Source organism: Eptesicus fuscus, chromosome 14 (assembly GCF_027574615.1).
Source record: "Eptesicus fuscus isolate TK198812 chromosome 14, DD_ASM_mEF_20220401, whole genome shotgun sequence".
NCBI classification, from domain to species: domain Eukaryota; kingdom Metazoa; phylum Chordata; class Mammalia; order Chiroptera; family Vespertilionidae; genus Eptesicus; species Eptesicus fuscus.
Window position 1 is genome coordinate 52525536 of NC_072486.1, and position 15825 is coordinate 52541360.

Consider the following 15825-nt stretch of genomic DNA (forward strand, 5'->3'; position numbering starts at 1 on the left):
TAAATAACTACTAGGGGGTTCAGAGCAAACTTGGGGACACTGTCTTCTTGAGCTAAGGTGCAGAATCCTGTCCCCTATAGTCCTGGCCTCAGACACTCCATGGAGAATATAAGTCTTGAGTCTAAAGCTCCCTTTCCCACAGACAGCTGAACTACTTTTAGTCAGATGGGCTTTTAGGAACAGCAGATATAGAAACCTGTATCCAGAAGTCTAAAGAGATAGGTTTCTTTTTCCTTCCTTCCCTGAAAGACCCCAATAGAGGTATAGTCCCCTCCTTCCCTGGTGCAGAAGGGCCTCCATCTGTCTATGTGGAACCCTCTTCTGTTCCCATTTAAGCCAAGAGCTGCTTTCCAATCTCATTGCCATTGTGCGTTCCCATGCCTAACCATATCCACTGATTCTACCAGGTGTTCTCAAGGAGAAGACTGAGCTGAAAAAGTTCCATACTCTACTGATCTTCTCCTACATGTCACAGGGAAAGATCTAGATTGCTATGAAATTTATCTTCTATTTGAGTGTCCTTGTTGGTATGTATCCATGACCTTCTAATCTATCCTGAAAGACATGGGTTAATGTAAGATGGAGTAAGGCAGACGCAAAGTGTGTAGAGGGTGCAAAAAAGAGTCAAGAGAAAGGGTCATGAGCAGAATTAGGGTTTTCCCTTCCTATGCCCCATTCAAGGGCTTTCAGGACAGGCTGAGCCCACTCTTCCAGTGCTAATAGTTGGTTTGAATTTACTCCCAGACTTTATTTATATATATATGTTTGCATTTAAATGGTTTATTTGTTGCTTCTTTTCTTATTTTAGACCATTGAATTACTGGATTTAATTATTTTTAACTTAAAAAAGTTACCAATATTTCCTTTGCTGTTCCATATTTATAAATATTATTTATACAATTTAATATGTATGATGCTCCATTTGTACATGTACTTTTTCACTTCAATGTCTAACATTACTGTATTGGATATTTATGTTTCCAATGTTTAGCTACTATAAAGAGTGCTAAAATGAGCATATTTATTCATAACTTTTTCTACATCTAATTATCTTAGTAGAATGGATTCTTGGGGCTGGAACTATTAGATCACAGGTGATGAACCATTTATAATTTTTGATACCTATTTCTAAATTATTTTTCAAAAAGTAAGAATCAATTCACATTCCTACAAACAGTGAATGAGAGTTCTTCTCATTGTACTTTCCTTGATTTAATCTTATCAACATTAAACAAAAATGATTATTGTAAATATTATATAAAATGGTATGTCATTTCAATTTACATTTTTATTAGGAAAAAAATGTCAAATATTTCCTGGCCAATTACTTCTTTAAAACTGTATATATTCCTTTTCAACTAGGAAGTTATTGATGGTATTATTTGTTATAAGAATGTCTTATATATGAAGACATTTTGTTTTCTCAGGAGCATTTTTCTCCACTCACTCGTCTGTGCAGAAAGAAGACCATGCTCCCTATTTGGCTTACCTCAAGTCTCACTTCAACCCCTGTGTGGGTGTCCTCATCAAAAAAAACTGGGTGCTGGCCCCAGCTCACTGCTACTTACCGTGAGTGTTGGGCATCCCCACCCTTCCAAATCAGCTACTACTCATTCTGTATCAGTGGTTCTCAAATAGAGGCAACTTTCCCGCCAGGCACATTTGGCAAAGTCCAAAGGTATTTTTGGTTGTCACAATGGAAGTGAGGGTAGGGGTGGCTGTGCTATTGGCATCTATCCAGTGAACAGAAGCCAGAGCAAGGATGCTGCTAAACGTCTACGATGTACAGGACAGCCCCCACAACACATAATTACCTAGCCCAAAATGTCAGTAGTGCTGCCATTGAAGAACCCTGTTGTATGTTGTAGATATTATGCCTCAACCTCTCATCAGTTTTCTCAAGTTTTGTACTGACAATATGTGTTTGATAAGTTAAGGACCAGCAGATAACTTATGATGCACTCAAACTGGATAAATTGAGGAGAAGTTTTAAAAAGAACTAACAACAAAGGTATGGAGAAGGGAAATAGGAAAAACACAAAGAATAGTTCAGTACTCCCATGGTTAGTATTTGAAAGATGCAGCCTTAGCTGGTTTGGCTCAGTGGACAGAGCATCGGCCCATGAACTGAAGGGTTGCAGGTTCAATTATGGTAAAGGGCCATATACCTCTGTTGCAGATTCAATCCCTGTCCCCAGGGTTGGGGTGAATGCAGGAGGAAACCCATCAATGTGTCTCTGTCACATCGATATTTCTCTCTCTGTCTGTTTTTCCCCCTTCCTTCCACTCTCTCTAAAAATCAATGGAAAAATATCCTCTGGTGAGGATTAACAAAAAACAAAGAAAGGTGCAGTTACTACCCCTAGACCTAAAGGGGTGAGGCGAGAGGGAGGGGGTAGGGGAAAGAGAGCTAAAGGAATCATTTTATAAAAAGACCACCTTATATGAGTTGTAAACTTTCGTCATGAGACACAGCCAACAGCCAATCTGTGGCAACCATGCAGGAAAGGAGCCAGGAGGACAAATACTCCAACCTCACACTTATTCCTCTGGTTACTTTCGAGTGCTTCCTACTAACCAAAACCCATTGATTTAAATCAACATATGCTACAAAGGTACAGAGCAGGACAAAGTAGGGCTGGGAGTGGATCTGATGAAGCAAACAGGAGCTATCCAACATTCAGGTCATCCCATTCTCTTACTTCTGCCAGAACAGAAATGCCCAACTGGATAGGTTGGCGCTGGAAAGAAGGGAAATAATATATCTGTGCTATGCACAATTTTTTTTTCATTCTTTATTGTTGAAAGTATTACATATGTCTCCCTTTTCCCCCATTGACCTCTCCCCACCTGCTCCCGTCCCCCCTCCCCAAGCACAGGCCCTCACTCCCCTACTGTCTGTGTCCATTGGTTATGCTTATATGCATGCATACAAGTCATCCATGCATAATCTCCCTCTCCTCCCCATTAAGGACACTACATAAAAATATAGAAGTTAAATGCTCCGCCACTGGCTGTGGGACTAAGGGTGACTTCATCTGAAAAATGGGGATTAAAAATAGAATTCATTCATTAGTTTGTTGTGAATATTAAATGAGGTAACCCAGAATCCAGATGGAGTCCCTGGTACAGTACTTGGCACAGTACCTGGCACATTGTGACATTCAATATCAGCTTTGGTGATGGTGATGGTGATGACAGTGATTACTTCCAAACCCTCTCCCTCCAGAAATCTGAAAGTGTTGCTGGGAAATTTCAGGATCAGAGTCAAAGATGGGACAGAGCAGACCATTAGCCCCATCAATATTATCCGCTACTGGAACTTTAGTGATAGCTCCCCCCAGGATGACCTCATGCTCATTAAGCTGGCCAAGTCAGCCAACTTCAGCCACAAAGTCCAGCCTCTCGCCCTCGCCACCAGCAACGTCCGGCCAGGCACCGTCTGTCTGCTTTCAGGTCTGGACTGGAGCCATGACAACAGTGGTGAGTGCACCTCTCACAGCAAGTCAGGGCCATCAATTATCCCTCAAGAAGATCACTCATGTCTGTAGAGATGAGGAGAGAGGGGAGGAGATTGGGAGGATTGGGGGGAGGGAGAGACTACAGGAGCAGCCTGGCAAAAAGAGACCCCCTACCCTAGAAGTCCAAAGCTCCTCCTTTGCCAGGATGTCTGATGCCCCACTGCCTCTTTAGGGCTTCGGCAGCTGGATCACAGGCCATCTCACTGCACAGAGGACAAGGGTCCTGATTGTCAGAAGCAGGATTCATATTAAAGGGGTTGTGCTCCTCCCTCTCGTACAGGCTCATTAATATGCAGAGGAGACCTCTGAGGACTTGAGTCAGGTCACCTCGTATTCCTCCAAGCCTGGACACAGAGTAGAAAGAAAACTGTGCTTTTTACAGAGACATAAATGCTATTTCAAAATCCTCAGGAGTGACTCTCATAAATGTCCAGGATCATTTCCTCCCCTTTTCTTACTCCTCCTTTTTCTCAGACACACAACCAGAACCCCGGCTGCAGCAGAGGGTGGAAGGGCTAAGTACCAGCTGTGAACAGGAAGGGTTCTCTCTCCCTTCTCCCCTCAGGCAGGCACCCGGACCTGAGGCAGACCCTGGAGGCCCCCGTGATGTCTGATAAAGAGTGCCAGACAACCGAGCAAGGAAGAAGCCACAGGAACGCCTTATGTGTGAAATTTGTCAAAGTGTTCAGCCGAATTTTTGGGGTAATCTTTCCTTTATTTTAGCTTTCATGAAAATGTATGTATCTAGTTAACCACTTAATCCTGATATTTAAAAAAGAAATAGAAAGTTTTCATCATCTCAAATTTTTTGAGAATCTGATAAGGCTGCAGCAAGCCCCACTGTTTCTTCAGTAATGGGCTCTCCTTACAAATGTCTCTATTCATTTAAGGGCTTCGTGTCGGGCCTGCAGTTCATAATACTTTTATTCTCATAGCTGCAAGTGAAAATGGGCATTGCTGACAAAAATAATTTACACTTTTCAGAAATTGATGCTGGCTTCACCAGTTCAAATAAATGGGGTTTGACTCATTTTACATGTGAGTTCTAAAGAGGTTTTTCTCTAACTTTCTCAAGATCACACAAGGCTAATGAGAGCAAAGCCAGATATGTCTAGAGCTTCCTGTCTCCCAATTCAGTGCTCTGGTGATGACCCAGCATGCTACCTCTAGGCAGGGCTTTCCCAAGTTGGGGACTAGAGGGCTCCTTTGAGGAAAAAATCTGACCATCTCTCTCTCTGTGCCTCTCTCTGCACCATCTCTGATAGGAAGTGGCTGTCGCTACTGTCATCTGCAAAAACAAGCTCCAGGGGATCGAGGTCGGACACTTCATGGGCGGGGATGTCGGCATCTACACCAATGTTTACAAATATATACCCTGGATTGAGAACACCACTAAAGACAAATGAGACCCTACTCGCTCTGCAGCCCACCAGCTCCACACCCGACTCTGCTATTTCCCCAAAACTCAAAATAAAAGTGTCCAGATAGAAATATCTGGAGGCATCACACAAGTAGCCTATGTTTTCTTATTTGATGGGGAGAACCAGGAAAAAAGATGAAGTGAGATCAATGGGAGGGAAAAAGGAGACATATGTACTACTATCTGTAATACCTTAAACAATAAATTATTTTAAAAAAAGATGAAGTGAGCACTTGTTACACTGGATTGGGGGTCATCTACTATCTCATTTAATGCTCATAACAAATCTTTGAGGTTATCTTTTATCCCCACATTATAAATGAGAAAATTCTGACTTAAAGTGGTAACTTAACATTGTCCATAGCTGGTAGATATCAGATCCCGGAGTGGAACCCCAATATGTCAGATTCTCAATCCCATGCTCTTACCCTCAAAATTACAGGAGAGTCTGTGTGGCATCACAACAGATGTTGTCTTTTATTTTCCTGCTACTTCTTTTTATCATTCAAAGGGCTTGAAGCTCTCACTTGGGGCTCAGACCCTGGGTGTGGGAGTAAGCTTTCCTACGAATAGTCATGCTTGATTCCACTAATGTACTGTATGCAGCATGCAGCAGGGAGAGAGCTAGTGGATGGACAGGAAGCAAAAAATGGAACTCCAGGAAAGAGTCAACAGCCATGAATCAAGTAAAAAAGGAGGCTGGCAGTTCCAGAGCGAGGTGAATAAGTCACCTACATATAAGGAGAGCATACGCTCAGGGCAGCAGCAGAGCCCAAGAGGCAGAGATGGCTGAGAGAAGGTGAAGGATGGGTAGAAATTGGACTTAGCCACAGATCATGAGATTAACAAGGTCAAGAAAGTAGGTACCAGTCCTTTTGTTGAGAACTTGGTAAAATGCCTATCCAGATATCCCAAATCTGGAATTCTAAATACGCAAGAGATTGGGGCATATAGGACAAGGATGGGTAAAATAATCTCCCAAAAGAAGATACAGGAAGCAATCACACCATATCCTTGGGCAATATTTTCTATTCTGAAGGTTTAAAGTACAACCTATACTTTAATGACTTCTGTGTGAGGCATAAAAATGCCCCTCATAAAAATGTCCACACCCTAACCCCCCGAACCCATGAATATGGTATCTTACATGGAAAAATTCAGCTCTGCAGATGTGCTTATGTTTATGGACATTAAAATGGGGAGATTATCCTGGATTATCTGGTAAACCAATGTAATCACAGGAGCCCTTCAAAGTAGAAGAGGAAGGCAGAATATTTGGCCAGAGAGATGTAACAACAGAAAAAGAGGCCGTAGAGATTCAAAGCATGAGAAGGGCCTGACCCATCATTGTAGCCTTTGAAGATGGAAGAAGGAAGCTGCAAGGCAAGAAATGAGAATAGTCTCTAGAAACTGAGAAGGACTCTCAGCCACCAACTAGCAAGGAAATAGGGACTTCAGCCCCCTCTAAAACTGCTCTTTCTAAATCACCAATGACTTGTATATTTTTAAACCTAAAGGTCAATTCTCAGCTCTCCTTTTGCTTGATATTATCAGCATCATTTGACAAAGTTAGTCATTTCCTCTTCATGTACTTGGCCTCTAGGACATCATGATCTTTTGTCCACCAGCTACTTCTTTCCAGTGTCCTTTACTGATGCCACCATATCTCTATAATCTCTCAACATCAGAGTTCCCGAGTTTTAGTCTTGGACTTCTTCTTTTATCTATATACACTCACTTCCTTATTGATCTATACCAGTCTTACTATTTTAAACACCATATTTAATCTAACAACTCCCAAATGTACATCTCCAGTTTGATCATTTCCCTTGACTTCCAGTCTCATATGTTCAGCTCTCTACTCAGCATCTCTAATAAACATCTCAGATATAACTTGTCCAAAACAAAACTCCAAAATCTTACCCCCAGATCAATATACTTCACCCACTGTCTTCCCCAGATAAGGTGATGACCCTGAAAGTTACTAAAGCCAAAAATGTTCGTATCACTTTTTTCCCCTCATTTTAAAATTCTTTAAAAAGTGGTATGACTGTTGAAAGAAAAATTTATAAGACTGTCTGATGGAATTTTCAATGTATTTTTTCAATATTATTAGCCTTTTTTATTATTGTTGTCAATAGTATTACAGATGTCCCTCAATCCTCCCCCCACTTTTTCTCTCTCCTCCCAGCCCCTGCCCCACCCTGGCCTTCACCACACTACTGTCTGTATTTATTGGTTATGCATATAGGTATATAAGTTCTTTGGTTAATCGCTTCCCATCTCCCTCCACCCCTGAGATATATTGAGTGAAATAAGCCATTAAGAAAAAGACAAATATCACATGATCTTACTTAGGAGTAGAATCTAATGAACATAATAAACTGACAAACAAAATAGGTCCAGAGGCATGGAACAGAATGACTTTTGATTCCTCTCTTCTCTGATATCTCATATCCATTCTATAGCTAAATCCTGCCAGTTCTACCTTTAAAACATTGCAACAATCTTTATGTCTTTAATATGTCTTTGAGTGTAAATTCAGTGTTTATTCATATAGAGTTAAGCAATTATCACGATTTAATTTTAGAATATTTTCATGATCCCTAAAGAATCCATACACACATAAGCAATCACTACCCATTTTCTCTATATCTTGCCCCTGGAAACCACTAATCTACTTTCAATCACTATAGATTTTCCTATTCTGGACCTTTTATATAGTAAATGGAATCATATGATACATATAGTCTTTTATGACAGGCTTTTTCCACTTAACATTATGTTTTCAATTTGTATCTATGTTGTAGCATGTATGAGAACTTCTTCCCTTTTTATGGCTGAATAATATTCTATTGTATGAATATATATATTCATTTTACACACACACACAAACACACACACACACACATTTTAAAGCCCAAAGATATTTTATTTTAGGCAGAAAAACATTTCTAAACTTTTCTTCTTGGTGTCATTTGAAATTAAGAATAAAACATTTACTAGAATAAAATGTAATGCAGAATCTTGTTGACCTGCAGTCTGCTGAGAAGGTCACTCTGATTCTGGATCTGCTCTTTCGTAAAGCTCTATAAGCTTTCCTTTTATCTTTGATATTCTTAATTTTTCCCATAATGTGCATAAGAGTGAAGGGTTCTGTCCCAACTTATTCATCTTGTTTCACACCCTGTGAGCCTTTTCAATCTAGTTTTTTTCATTTTTTTTATTTATTTGTTTTATCTGTATTTACTCAGTGCAATTGGTCATTAATTCTTCAAATACTTTATTCCTTCTTTTCATTTTTAACATCTCCTTCTGGGAATCCAGTTACACAGACACTTACCCTGTTATTTCTTTTATCTTTTTTTATTATTTGATTTTATTTTACACTAGGTGGTGGGCACAAAGCAATCCTCCTTAATAAAGTTGACAATTAGCTTCACTCAGAACATTTTTAATAAAGCACATTAACAAAAAGTATTACTGCATATTGTTCTGCAATCCAAACATACAATAGCTTGGAAAACAACGTTTAGAAAACAAAAGCCAACGTAAAAAGACAGATAAAAACAACTAAAACAGTGCAGATTTTGTATGGCTCTGATTTCACCGTTTCTTACTATATAGTCAGTCAGTCAACAATCCTTTCCTTCCGCTGGCTCCATTGCTCAGGACTTAAAAAAACACAAACCTTTATTCCTGGTTTCAGTTCACTTTCTGGATCCACCCAGTATTCTCTAATATAGGTCTTTTCCTTTAAAGTCCCCAACGCTGACGTATCTCGTTTTCACAACCTGAGACATGTTACCCTGTCTGCTGCTGCAGCTCTGTTTGGAAGATGGCAGAGCTCTTGAAGTTTCACCTGTCTTTTGCTTCTTTATAGCTTTTTCTGGAGTAATGTGCTTCTTCCTCCTTCACTTTGTCACCTTCACTGTCAGAATCACTGCCAGAAGAGCTCAAAGAAACAAGTTCTTTGATTTAGGCGCTGCTCCTCCCCTACTCTGTTATTTCTATGTGCCAAACAGCTTTTCTTCTCTTTTACATGTTCCATCTCTTTATTACTTCCCAATACCTTCTAAGAGAGTTATTTGAACTGGCCTTCCCATTCATCAATTCATCATCAGCTCTGTCAATTCTGCTGCTTAATCTAATTGTTGAGTACTTTCTTTCATCGAATTTAAAAATACATAATTCAGAAGCTGAAGGGGAATCAGACTTGTCCACTAGGACTGTACACTAGGGCAGGATTGTAACCTACAATCGTCAGCCAACCAGAGGTCCATGGCCAGGATTTTGGACCTTGGAGTTGTAACATAAAGGGACCCATTCACAGAGGCAGTGGCAGTGTCCAGGCCCAATGCTGACAGGTGCAGTGTGTGTGTGTGTGTGTGTGTGTGTGTGTGTGTGTGTGTGTGTGTGTGTGTGTGTGTGTGTTGGGGGGGGGATGCCAGTATCAGTCCTGTACAGTGACTTGGTTGTGTTCTCAGTGGTTTAAACCCTCTTAGTTCCCATACTGACACTGACTCTCTGGCCTTCCCATGGATTCTTTGAGATAGCCTATTCTCTTCCAACAGGTTTATTATCTCATATGAAGTTGAACATATGAATTGGGTCCTGGGAGAAGTATAGGAGAATTGAAGCACCAATTACTTCCTTCAACATAATTCAGATTCTGCAGATAGTATCATAAGTTGTGGTTCAAATAAATAAAGTTTAAAAACATAGTACTTAAAGTTTTAAAATGAATGATAGGTAGAATGACAAATAAATAAAACTAATCAAATTTAGGAGAGGGGAACAGATGTGGGATTGAGATACTCCCCCAACTTTAATGAATGGGATTCAGAAGTTACAGTTCAAAGTTGATAAAACCAAATAAGAGAAGCAAATCTTATTACTTAGAATTGTGAAAATAATCACTGGAAGAACTAAGGCAAATGGTAAAATATGACTATATTTGGTCAGTGAAACATACTAGAGAGTAGAATGGGCAAGTGCCACACTTAATTTTCTACCTTTCTACACCATTTAAATCTTTTTCAGTCCTCCCATGGACCACATCATCACAGATCATACCCCATGATAGAAAGGAATACTAGTAATATGTACATACACATGCACATGGAGCCAACTACAGCGCCGCAGCTCTGAGAATGCAAACTATAAAAGATTTAATTACATAGGAATCAAATCAAGAAGACAGATTTGCCTCCAGATTTGTTTTTTTGGATAAAACACAAAGCAGCCTCACACCCATCATGAGCTAAATCAGGTTCAGAAAGGGAAGGAATCCAATCCCAAAAGGTGACTGGGAAAATGCAAGTGTTTTATCCCTAGGAAAGCAAGTCTTAAAAATGTCCATCTGTCATGATTTGACCTTGACTGCCAGGCCAAAACCAAACTTGCAAGATTAGTTGCTTATTTCATCTGTTTAAAAATACTCATAAACTTGAGAATTCCACAGGCTAAGGCTAGCATAAATTCTTCCAAGTATGAATAAGAGGGACTTAAGATTTACTGGAATACACAACAAAACTTGGCATCCAAAATTCTGGGACTGTTTTACCTGCATTTTTGCCAGCTGACAGTTGATTATCTTGAGCCAATCATCACTCCAGCCAAAGGCTGTTTGTCTATAAAATGGGCTTAGCATCACTAACTGCATAGAGTTGCTATTAAAACGTAATAAAATTATGGACTATATATAATAATACTTGATAAAATGTAAAGTCCTAAAAAAATACTAGGTACTATTATTATCATTACAACAGTTGGTCACAAAGGACATCTGCGTAAACATAGCCATGGCATAATGAAAAATTCATCCTGCTACTAAAAATATAACCAAGGAGAAGCATCTCTCTACTTGAAAGGATGGATTATCCCAGAAGACAAAAGATGCTGCTTGACCTCACACAACTCACAGTGATGTCAGAGGAGCCAGCTCCCCGCTTAATGACTAGCATTCGAATGGGCCTAGCATGAACCTCAGTCCATAACTTTCAGTAAGGAAAAGACACATGTTGGAGAGAATAGATTCATAAAAGTAGATTAGCATGGTGTATAAGAAGTGAAAAAAATTAGGTATATTAAGGATTGTTCATTAGATTCCAGATCCTCTAGAACTAAACCTAAAGCCATGTGTTTAAACAAGGCTAAAACTTACGGCTGAGAAAGTACATAGAGAGAGGGATTGGATTCAGGGGAAGGCGAAGCTAGCTCTTCAGGAAGGTAGCATATCCAGGAAAGAGCCCTGGCCCAGCAGTCAGGACACTAAGTTCTGGTCCCAGCACTGCCATAGGCTCTCTAGGAACCTCAGGGCAGGCCATAGCCCTCTCTGGTTCTCCGTTTCTTTATAATATAAAGAGAAAGAGAAGTTGTAAAATTAGTGAGCACAGCAAACCAATCATTTAGAAAATATTTATTAAGTGCCTATGATGGGCTAGATGGTGTTCTAGGCACCAGGAACCTAGAAGAAAACAAAAATAGACACAGTTCCTGCTGCTACGGAGCTGACTCTACTCGAAGCCATGCATGCTCAGACTCTGGCTTCAGGCTGCGGAAATGCCAGCGTGGGCAGTGTGGATGGTAAATGACCAGAGAGGATGCAGCCTGACCTCTTCAAGGAGAAGTGTTCTTTTTGAGAGCAGAAGCAAGTGCCCCCCACACCTGTCTTGCCCCAGTCCAGGTTTGGACTTTGAAACTCAATACAGATCATGGCGGCCAACTGACTTTTACGACTCAAGGAACCTTCCAGAAATATAAAGATGATTTGTTTTGTTTTTTAATTAGATAACTAGACCTACTATCTTAAAGAAATGAGAAAATTACTAGATACATCTTTTTTTTTAAGCTTATCCAAAATGACTAACATTAATGCATAGGTGAAATTTCATAAAAATTCATAATCACTGAATTGTTCCTAATCTCTGTTTTCTATAATAGGAAAAATGTAACTTGTCGATGTAATTTTAAAAGAAATTAATTACTTACTATATATATATACATAACAGAGCATCTTCTTACCAAACATAAAGCTCAAGTGTTGATTTCTTTTTTCTTTTTCTTTTCTTTTATTTTATTTTTATTTATTTATTTTAGAGAATGAAATACAGGGTTTATTGGGGGCGGGGGGCTGGAGGAGGAGGAGCAGCCAGGGTCTAAAGACATTTGGGGAGGAGGGAAAAAGATGGCGGCGGAGGTGAAAGGCTGATCTGTTGCCTCGCATGGCAGTTTCGGAAATACAACTGAAACATGGACTGCTGAGGGTGGCGACTGCTGCTCGCGTCTCCCCAGACCGGGCAGCTGCTCCTCTCAGTCAGTACCGCAGCCAGGGCCATGGGCTCGTGGGGGCCGCGGCGGCTGCTGTGGCGGCGGCCGCGGACTCGGCGCAGCGGCTCTCGGTGAAGGAAGAGACCATCTTTGTGCAGGAGGGGCTCATCCGCGCCACCGACCTGGCCGAGCTGCGCACTGAGAGCCTCGGGGCCCCGGAGGCCGCCAACACCGATTTGGAGGATTCTTAGGAGTTCTCATCTTACATTCAAGTCCTCTAGCCATTTTGACGGAGGAGAATCAAGAAGGCGGCTAAGATAAACAAAGGAACTGCGAACGGCGCCGCGCACAGCAATTTCAGGGGCACGACTGGAGGACAGAGCGTCTGCAGCCCAGAACTACAGGAGAGATGGCTGAACGGCAGATTTACAGCTAAGAAGGAAGAGGAAACCAGCGAAATCGGAGGGGACGAGGTGCGGAGGCGCGTGGGTCGGGCCGGTGGCGGGGGAAAGGGGCTTTTGTTCCAAACCTAGGGGAGATTAGCTCTCCATCACCCTGAAATCCAGCTTCTGGGGACCCGCGGGAGACCCAGATGCCTGCGGGGAGAGGCGGGACTCTTGCGGAGGTGCGCCCAGCAATCAGTGTTTGCTGCGCTAGAGCGCGGAATGAGGGGACTTAGAAACTTGGAAGGCAGAAGGAGCAGACTCGCAACCATTGCGGCTCGCCGCACCATGGCCGGTTGGCGCCCTGAGACCCCGCCCCGCCCTGAGACCCCGCCCCGCCCTGGGACCCATCCCGCCCTGAGACCCGCCCCGCCCTGGGACCCGCCCCGCACGTTTTGAAGACCCGCCCCGCAAGTCTTGCAGGCGCACCTACGCTCCAAGCAACGGCTTATGCATGTGGGTGGCCTGCCCTCTGGCAGCGGACCAGATGAACTGCTGTTCTAGTCGGACTGCTCCAGAGCCACTCAGACAGGAGGAGGAAACTACAGTTCTTGCTGTAATCCCTGCTGAGTGCCTAAGGCAGTGGCTGATCTACGCCCCATTGGGGACCCGGAAACGAGGGCATCTGGTGGTCTGTGGGAAATGACACCAGACTTCAACCACGCGCATAAGGGACACATCCAACAGGCAGATTCAGTGAGCGCCAAAGCCTTGCTGCACCAAGACCCGGCCCATAGGAGTGTCTCCTGCACAGCAACTCTTCCTTTATAGACAAAGAGAGCCCTCCCGGTGGCACCAGCAACAATCAAGACTTAACTATACAAGGGAGGACCGGGATGGAGGCATAGGGCGGAGGCCTGGATGTTGCCTGCCACAACAACTTTGAGGCTGCGACGGGAGAGCGGAGCAGACACCACCCAAGACCACTGTAGGGCTGGCTGAGTGGATGCTCTGCAGCTAGAATAAGAGGGGTATGTGGGATGATGCTGATGCAGATGACCCAAGGACCACACTTTGGGAACTGCGGCTCGGGCGACGCAGTGGCGACCTGGAGCGTGCTCGGCGCGGTCCCCCCGGCGGTCTCCAGCTGAGGGGGCGGCTCCACTTGCTGCCGAGCACAGACAGACAGGCCCCTGTGAGACGTGGGGTGGGGGACTCCGCGCTTGCTGGCCTCCGAGTCCTTCAGGAATCTCGGGGCCCCGGGGGCGGCCGGGTGCGCATGCTTGGCGACCGGCCGCCGCTGCGGACCCAGGGGCCGGCGCAGCGACGCCGGACCGGCCCGCCGCCATGCACCAGGCGCACCGGAGCTTCGCCGAGCAGCCGCCCGACGAGTTCTGCGGCGGCCGCCCTGGAGCTCTGGCAGGATGGCCGGGGGGGTTGCTGGGGGGGAGGTTGACCGACGGGAATTGGGATCGGTAGGACGGGGCCCCGCTGGGACCCGGGTGCGGGCGGGGTTGCGCGCCTCTGGGCTCGGGAGTGGTCGCGTGCCTCCGGGTATGGGTGGGGCCGCGTGCCCCTGGGTCCAGGTGAGGCCGGATTCCGGGTCCGGGTGAGGCCAAGTGCCCCTGGACCCGGATGACGCTGGGTCCCGTGCCCGGGTGAGGCCAAGCGCCCCTGGGTTTGGGAGAGGCCAAGCGCCCCTGGGTCCGGGTGAGACCATGTGTCCCTGGATCCGGGGGAGGCCTCGTGCGCCTAGGCCCGGGTGGGGCCACGTGCCCCTGGGTCTGGGGGAGGCCAGGCGTCCCTGGGTCCGGGTGGGACCATGTGTCCCTGGATCCGGGTGAGGCCTCGTGCGCCTAGGCCCGGGTGAGGCAACATGCCCCTGGGTCTGGGAGAGGCCAGGCGTCCCTGGGTCCGGGTGAGACCATGGGTCCCTGGATCTGGGTGAGGCCTCGTGCCCATGGGTCTGGGAGAGGCCAAGCGTCCCTGGGTCCGGGTGAGACCATGTGTCGCTGGATCCGGGTGAGGCCTCGTGCACCTAGGCCCGGGAGAGGCCACGTGCCCCTGGGTCTGGGAGAGGCCAAGTGCCCCTGGGTCCGGGTGAGACCATGTATCCCTGGGTACGGGTGAAGCCAGATCCTGGAGCTATGAGGGTCTCAGGAGACCTGCACACGGCTGCTGCTCGGATCCTTTTCCGCTCAGGCGGATGAGCTGCGGCTAATTTATGGTGAGGACGTCACTCTGGATCTCGTGGCTCAACTGGGTCTGTAAATCACTCAGCTTCTTCTTTAACCCAGAGAGGGCTGAGAGGACGATGGTTTCAGGGCGCAGAGAGCCACAGGACTCCACGTTGTAGTAAAACCTCTCCGGCTTGCCATTGGGGTCATACGGAGCCTGAGACTCATCTTCATCCAGCTCTGAGTACTCGCTCTTTGGCCACTCCTCTGGCTTGGGGTACACCGTGTGCCTCAGGGCATTGTCGGGGTCATATTCAAAAGCCACCCCTGCAGTCGGGTTCCACTTGGCATGCTCCTTGCCAAAGCCCTTCTTGGCATAGGCACGGAGTCTCAGCTCCTGGCCCTTCCGCAGCTTGACGATGACGATGTCTTCCTGGTCCACGTAGTCATTAGGGTCATTATCTCGGTTCCGGGACGTCACTGGAATGACCCGGGGGCTGTTGGAGAGGAGGTCTCGAGACGTGACGTGACGAGTCTGGTCTTCGTTGCACCGCACGTCGAGAGTGAACTCCACCGAGCACTCGGGGCAGAACTCCTGGCACGTGCAGTCCCGGGAGTCCTGCAGCTTGTCCACAATGTCATCGCTAGTGAGGGGGATTAATCCAAGCCTGTGAGCGATGAATTCGTCGTGAAGGACTGAGGAATTGGCGTCAATCTGAACCCAGTCAATGGCTATTATGGGCACCTCGGCGATGAAGACCCTCCGAATGGAATTAGCCACCGCTAGGTCCGTGTTCTCGATGATGAACTTGACATTCTCGTCGGTGAGCTCCGTGATCCGCACGGTGGGCTGGTTGGCATACGGCATTGTGCTCCGTGGCCCGGCGGGCCGCCGGCGTCAACCCTCTTTCTTTTTCTTTTTAGTTAAATTTTTTATTGTTTACACTATTGCAGATTTCCCCCATTTTCTCCCCCTTTGCCCACCTCCACCCAAGCCCCTGCCCTTAGCGTTGATTTCTATAATACATTAAAATAATGTACTTTGCATTGCC

The 15825-nt window shown here is 45.1% G+C and overlaps 2 protein-coding genes across 4 annotated transcripts; one reads left to right on the forward strand and one right to left on the reverse strand.

The window, feature by feature from the left end:
- The first annotated feature begins 17 nt into the window (after positions 1–17).
- PRSS37 (serine protease 37) lies at positions 18–5026 on the forward strand. 3 transcript variants are annotated; one of them, XM_008150460.3, is made up of 6 exons: positions 18–57; positions 408–527; positions 1428–1569; positions 3230–3483; positions 4087–4223; positions 4787–5026. In XM_008150460.3, exons 2-6 carry the CDS (start codon positions 494–496, stop codon positions 4925–4927), a joined length of 708 nt encoding a protein of 235 aa, XP_008148682.2. In that variant the 5' UTR covers positions 18–57; positions 408–493; the 3' UTR covers positions 4928–5026. The 3 variants fall into 3 exon arrangements, with proteins under 3 accessions (XP_008148682.2, XP_028014905.2, XP_028014904.2); XM_028159104.2 differs by having other exon boundaries at positions 3260–3483; XM_028159103.2 differs by lacking the exon at positions 18–57 and adding an exon at positions 206–261.
- Positions 5027–14757: 9731 nt separating this feature from the next.
- On the reverse strand, positions 14758–15665 carry LOC103294078 (DNA-directed RNA polymerase II subunit RPB3-like). Its single transcript, XM_054726258.1, has one exon. The coding sequence runs from the start codon at positions 15639–15641 to the stop codon at positions 14814–14816; it is 828 nt and encodes a 275-aa protein (XP_054582233.1). The 5' UTR covers positions 15642–15665; the 3' UTR covers positions 14758–14813.
- Positions 15666–15825: the final 160 nt, after the last annotated feature.

What these genes read in the sequence shown, in the direction of transcription:
- PRSS37 (XM_008150460.3), top strand. Translation starts at nt 494, where the DNA reads ATGAAATTTATCTTCTATTTGAGTGTCCTTGTTG. An exon ending in CTGGAGCCATGACAACAGTG is followed by an intron (nt 3,484 to 4,086) that starts GTGAGTGCACCT and finishes TTCTCCCCTCAG; the next exon opens with GCAGGCACCCGGACCTGAGG. An exon ending in TGTTCAGCCGAATTTTTGGG is followed by an intron (nt 4,224 to 4,786) that starts GTAATCTTTCCT and finishes CATCTCTGATAG; the next exon opens with GAAGTGGCTGTCGCTACTGT.
- LOC103294078 (XM_054726258.1), bottom strand. Translation starts at nt 15,641, where the DNA reads ATGCCGTATGCCAACCAGCCCACCGTGCGGATCACGGAGCTCACCGAC.